This window comes from Entelurus aequoreus, linkage group LG20 (assembly GCF_033978785.1).
Source record: "Entelurus aequoreus isolate RoL-2023_Sb linkage group LG20, RoL_Eaeq_v1.1, whole genome shotgun sequence".
Taxonomy (NCBI): Eukaryota; Metazoa; Chordata; class Actinopteri; order Syngnathiformes; family Syngnathidae; genus Entelurus; species Entelurus aequoreus.
The window spans coordinates 37,437,762-37,444,599 of record NC_084750.1 but is presented as its reverse complement, the minus strand read 5'-3'; the positions used below and the strand labels follow the sequence as shown (position 1 = coordinate 37,444,599).

The 6,838-nt window shown below is 34.9% G+C and overlaps 1 protein-coding gene across 1 annotated transcript; it reads left to right on the top strand.

Moving 5' to 3' along the window:
- The first annotated feature begins 1,931 nt into the window (after positions 1-1,931).
- mrps21 (mitochondrial ribosomal protein S21) lies at positions 1,932-5,153 on the top strand. Its single transcript, XM_062028932.1, has 2 exons — positions 1,932-2,062; positions 4,690-5,153. The coding sequence occupies exons 1-2, from the start codon at positions 1,980-1,982 to the stop codon at positions 4,868-4,870; spliced, it is 264 nt and encodes an 87-aa protein (XP_061884916.1). The 5' UTR covers positions 1,932-1,979; the 3' UTR covers positions 4,871-5,153.
- The last annotated feature ends 1,685 nt before the right edge of the window (positions 5,154-6,838 follow it).

Here is a 6,838-nt window from a genome sequence, read left to right as displayed (position 1 = left end):
CATGTTTGCATAATAGTTTAAATCGATTAATAGTTTGGCATTACTTGTGTTGTAAGTCCAGTTTGTTCCATAGTTTTACTCCACATAGACACACAAAAACGTTTACGAGTGGTTTGAGCTCTCGGCAATAAGAAATATCCAAAGCCTCTCAAGTTATGAGCTTGCACTCGTCTTATAAAAAAACGTTGTAGATTAGGTGGCAATAATTTGTTAAAAGCTTTATATAAGATTATTAATGTATTATATTTAACAAGGTCATCAAATTTGAGCAACTTTGATTGCATAAACAGATTATGAGTATGTTCTAAATAACCAACGTTGTGAATGATCCGCACTGCTCTTTTCTGTAATATGATCAGAGGATGAATTGTGTTGTGGTAAGTATTCCCCCATACTTCAACACAGTATGTCAGGTATGGCAGTACCAAGGTGCAGTATAGAGTACGGAGTGCATTTTCATTGAGGTATAGTTTTGCTTTGTCTATAATTGAGAGGCTTTTGGAGATTTTTGTTTTAATGTGTCTGACATGAGGTTTCCATGATAGTTTACTATCAATGATTACTCCCAAAAATGTATTCTCATTTACGATTTCAATATACATGATGTAAGTGTCTATATTAGCTATAATAGCCTACTATCAAAATGACTTTAAAAGTCTTATATAAGTGTTATAATGAAGACAACACATGATGTAAGTGACTATATTAGCTATATTAGCCTACTATCAAAAAAGGCTAGCATGCTAACAACAGTATGCTTACAGTTACCATCAGTGAATTACTAAATTATATGATAGTGAGGTATATACCTGCTAAATTAGCTAATAAAGCTAGCATGCTAACAGTGCCATGCCAACAATAGTATGCTTACTGTTAGCATTAGTGAAATACTAAAACAAATGACACTGCAGGTGTATAAAAGCAAAATGAGCTAAAAAGAAAAGAAAAGAAAAAAGCAAGCATGCTAACAATAGTATGCTTAATCCCAGGAACACCATTCCTACCGTCAAGCATGGTGGTGGTGCTATTATTCCCTGGGCCTGTTTTGCTGCCAATGGAACTGGTGCTTTACAGAGAGTAAATGGGACAATGCAAAAAAATGATTACCTCCAAATTCTTCAGGACAACCTAAAATCATCAGCCCGGAGGTTGGGTCTTGGGCGCAGTTGGGTATTACAACAGGACAATGACCCCAAACACACGTCAAAAGTGGTAAAGGAATGGATAAATCATGCTAGAATTAAGGTTTTGGAATGGCCTTCCCAAAGTCCTGACTTAAACGTGTGGACAATGCTGAAGAAACAAGTCCATGTCAGAAAACCAACACGTTTAGCTGGACTTCACCAATGTTGTCAAGAGGAGTGGTCAAAAATGTAACCAGAAGCTTGTGGATGGCTACCAAAAGCGCCTTATTGCAGTGAAACTTGCCAAGGGACATGTAACCAAATATTAACATTGCTGTATGTATACTTTTGACCCAGCAGATATGGTCACATTCATTTTCAGTGGACCCATAATAATTTCATAAAAGAACCAAACTTCATGAATGTTTCTTGTGACCGACAAGTATGTGCTCCAATCACTCTATCACAAAAAAATAAGAGTTGTAGAAATGATTGGAAACTCAAGACAGCCATGACATTATGTTCTTTACAAGTGTATGTACACTTTTGACCACGACTGTATATTTTACACAAGTAAATAATGAATACGACAATTAACTGTAACAAACCCCTTAAATGTTTTGAAAACAATGTTTAATTTCCTTGCTGGAATACAATTCATTATATTATCTAATCCAGTATATGAACAAAAAAGTTACAATGTTCTTGCAAATGTCATTCAAAACACAAAACCATAAAAAAAAATAAAAAAAGAGGAAAAAACATTATATATTATGGTTTCGAAAATTACATCCGGAACTACTGAGCCAGCGATGTTTCTACACGGTCGCTATTTCCGCCGCAACCGGTGTCGCCATGTCGAAACATCTTCGCTTCGTGGCTCGGACTGTGATGGTTCAAAACGGCAACGTTGACGCGGCGTACAAACATCTGAACAAGTAAACGTTATTTACTCATATTTTTTATCGACATTTTGAAGTTACGCCAGGCAGCCTTGCCAAGCTAACGTTTGCTAAGCTAACTCTCCGCTCAATGTCACGGAAGTGCGCATGCGCAGTGGTGTTTTTCTGGTGCGCCACTTGAGGCGAGGACTCGTAGGTCCCAAATTAATTAGACTTAGACTTAGACAAACTTAAATGATCCACAAGGGAAATTATTCAACACAGTAACTCAGTTACAATGATGGGAAGTGTAAGGATGGAAAGGACAACGCAGGTATAAATAGGCTAATATAGCGATAAAAAATCTAACATATATACGAATATATACATATGTGTACAGTATATACAGATATATTATATTATGTCTATAACATATATACAATATATACCAGTGACCATGTACAATATTACAGTATATACAGTAGGGGTGTGGGAAAAAATCGATTTGAATTCGAATCGCGATTCTCACGATGTGCGATTCAGAATCGATTCCCATTTTTAAAAAATCGATTTAAAAAAAACAAAATTTTTAATTAATTAATTTATTTTATTTTATTTTTTTAATTATTCAATCCGACAAAACAATACACAGCAAAACCATAACAATGCAATCCAATTCCAAAACCAAACCCGACCCAGCAACACTCAGAACTGCAATAAACAGAGCAATTGAGAGGAGACACAAACACGACACAGAACAATTCAAAAGTAGTGAAACAAAAATGAATATTATCAACAACAGTATCAATATTAGTTACAATTTCAAAATAGCAGTGATTAAAAATCCCTCATTGACATTATCATTAGACATTTATAAAAATTAAAAAAATGAACAATAGTGTCACAGTGGCTTACACTTGCATCACATCTCATAAGCTTGACAACACACTGTGTCCAATATTTTCACAAAGATAAAATAAGTCATATTTTTGGTTCATTTAATAGTTAAGACAAATTTACATTATTGCAATCAGTTGATAAAACATTGTCCTTTACAATTATAAAAGCTTTTTACAAAACTACTACTCTGCTTGCATGTCAGCAGACTGGGGTAGATCCTGCTGAAATCCTATGTATGGAATGAATAGAGAATCCTTTTGAATCGGGAAAAAAATCGATTTTGACTCGAGAATCGTGTTGAATTGAAAAAAAAAAATCGATTTCGAATCAAATCGTGACCCCAAGAATCGATATTGAATCGAATCGTGGGACACCCAAAGATTCACAGCCCTAATATACAGTATATGTGACAGCAGCAGCATAAAATAGAGAGTAGATCCAGCAGAAAATAGACATTATAAACATTATAGAAGTAGCTAACATAGAAGGTGTCAGGTAATAGGCAGATATCATCTATTGCTAGATTATACAGCTAAAAAAAATACAGTATTTTAAACTGGGACAGCCTTCACACATTTGCAGACTTAAAACTGACCTATAAAGTACTGCATGAATTGGCTGCAGATCCTCCGGCAGAGTTCATCAGCCAAAGAAACAGCCGTGAAGGTGTCACTCGAGGCTCTGTCAGTTATATTCCTCTGCGCAGGAGCACTTTCAGTAAGTCGGCCTGGTCAGTAAGGAGCGCAAATGTGTGGAACTCGGTACCTGAGGAGGTTAAACTGCTCACAACTTACAAGGCCTTCACAAAAAAAATTAAAATCTGGCTGATCAACGCCTACACCTGCCAGCATGAAAAGATGAGCCTGTTTTGATGCTAAGATAAATGTTATCTTGTGATGTTGTATTTTATTTTTTATCATTTTGTATATGCATTGTGTGATTTTTATCTTTTTCTCTCTTTCTTTTCTTTTTCTTTTAAATTGTAATTTTACTGCCTTTTTACACCATGGCCAGTGGACTACAGATGAAAACTAGCATTCTGGCATTTCTGGCTTTTTTAACCATGTGTAGTCATGTGTTTTATGAAATTGCATTGTCCCTTTTGAAATAAACTAATCGGTAACACTTTAGTATGGGGAACATATTCACCATTAATTTGTTTCTTATTAAAGTAACAACAAATTAATTTAGAGTTATTTGGACACTAGGGGAACATATAAGGTTTAGGGTTACTAATAAGCAATAATTCTGAGGTTATTGAGGGAAGACTCTTAGTTAATGGCTTACTGGTTGTGTAATAAGGCCATGCAGAATAAGGCATTAATAAGTACTTAATAATGCCTGATTAAGAGCCAACATGTTACTAATTCGAATGTTAATAAAAAACGAATTAATGGTGAATATGTGTTCCCCATACTAAAGTGTTACTAATCTAATCTTTGTATGTCTGTAACATTGGCACATCCAGTCATTAAGAATTTGCTGTAAACACTGGTAAAATAATATAATTGGCTGAAAATCCCGTACAAACACAACAATTATCCAAAACCATAAACACTGAAAACATAATACAACTGGAAAATGCTGTTAACAAAAATAATTTAAACACTGCAGAATTAAAGACACGTGCAAAAGGAATATTGTGAACATATGGTAACGTATACAAACATTGTAAACATTAAAGAAGAATGTCAAAATTCCTTAACACGATTTTCCAACTGCTTAAGGTAAATACTTCATGTTTTATTCCTCTGGTGTTCACGGAACATATGCATATATTTCAGGGTCCTGACCCAGGATAGGATCATTGAGGCGGTGAAGCACAAGCGGTACTTTGAGAAGCCCTGCAGAGAGCGACAACGGAAGAGCTATGAGAACTGCAAGCGTATTTACAACACTGAAATGGCCAGGAAAATTGCCTTCATCTCCAGGACAGACAGACCTGATCCCTGGGTTGGAATGTGATGAAAGGACGGTGTTCTCATTGGACTGGAGTCGGCAGGTTGGGAAAAAGAAAACAGCAACTCAATGTTAGTATCATCAAACGGAAGGACGGGCAATTATTTGTATCGTCTTGCAAGAAAATGCTCCTCTTTCTCATGGCCAAAACTCTGGTATGAAATATTGCTGTCCTTATCCTTGGCAAAGTAGAACTTTTGCATCTGGAAAAAGTTAGCTCATTTGTTGCATTAAATGTACATGTATGTGCACGTCATGTACATTTTATTGATTAAACCTCATAAAATGATCTTCACTGAAATCCAAAACATTTGTCAAAAGAATCATCCTTGTGTCACAGAAATGATTTATGATATAATATATTTAGTAGTTAAAATGTTTCTTTACTGTCGTCCCTAACATCAGTTTACTTTTTAAATAGTTTTAAATTGTTGATCAATGGCTCATTCAGAATATACTTGGGGTGTGTTCCTCTCAGGGAATAAAACACACTGTTCAATCCTAAATTCTTTCGGATGACATATATGTTGAGTAAGAAGGACCACCGAGACAGAATAGCAATACTACCAAGTTTTACTAAAGCTTTAGGAGACCAGCCCTTACAATGCGATAATAGCAGCATCAAGAAGCGGTCTAAAATTCAAACGGAAAGAGTCATCTTATTTAGTACGAAAACAGCCCCACCCGCCCGGAAAGAAATACAGCCTTTTTGTTCTAAACCGATAAGGCTTCCTCCACAAAAAGGGAGTACATTATACTCCCGGTAGAGATTCCAACCTTCAAGGTGAAACACATAGAGTTTACTAATGATGGGTAAAAAAAAACCCAAAGTGTACACATGGGAGAATATTAGCTTCTTTAAACATGATTATGGATAAAGAAAGAACACTTTAAAAATATATGCATTCTCCACAGGTGGCAAATAAATGTGAAAATATCCTGTAAGTTAACAGAGTCAACAATGGAGCCACAAAAAACACTAACCCATAACAACCCAGATCCATTCGAAAATACTATTAATAATATCAAATATGTGTGATGTTGCATAACAGTGAAACTTGAAAAATTAGAATATCATGCAAAATTCCATTTATGTCCGCAATTCAGCTTTAAATGTGAAACTAATACGTGATACAAACTCAGTACATCCAAAGTGAGATATGTCAAGCCTTTATTGGTTAGAATTGTTATGATTACAGCTAACGGTTTTTTAATACCCCAAATTTTCCGTGATTTCCAATTTGAGGTTTTCATAAGCTGTAAGCCACGATCATCAAAATGATATCGAAAAAGGCTTGAAATATCTTGAGTTGCAAGGGATAAGCCTAGGTCATATTATAATTTCACTTTGTACATCTAATTGCTGGAATAAACAAACCTTTACACGATATTCTAAAAAAAATATATACTGTATATTTCACCTGTGTTTTACATTGTTTGTGGCAAATGTCGCAGTTAAAAGTGATTTTGGCTTTTAGTCAGAAGGACTGGTTTTGTCAAGTTCACAGAAAGAAAATTGCCCATCACAACTAGGGATGATGTTTGATAAGAAATGATCGAGTTCGAGTCCATTATCGAACCGATTCCTTATCAATTCTCTTATCGAATCCAGATAGGTTGTTGTAAATGGAAAAAAACACAATATTTGGTTTAACAAAAAGCTCACTTTTATTTTATAAGAAAAAAAATACAATTAAAATAAATATTGACTGTTGTTACCCCCCTAAAAAAATAAAATACAATAAATAAATATTGACTGTTGTTACCCATGGTATGGTATTTATTTATTTTTTTGTCATAAAAAAATACAATCGTGTGCTTACGGACTGTATCCCTGCAGACTGTATTGATCTATATCAGGGGTCGGGAACCTTTATGGATGAGAGAGCCATGAAAGCCAAATATTTTAAAATGTATTTCCGTGAGAGCCATTTAATATTTTTCAACACTGAATACAACTAAATGTGTGCATTT

Excerpts from the sequence above, each read along its gene's own strand:
- mrps21 (XM_062028932.1), top strand. The coding sequence starts at position 1,980 with ATGTCGAAACATCTTCGCTTCGTGGCTCGGACTGTGATGGTTCAAAAC. Across the intron at positions 2,063-4,689 it reads GCGTACAAACATCTGAACAA|GGTCCTGACCCAGGATAGGA; the intron begins GTAAACGTTATT and ends CATATATTTCAG.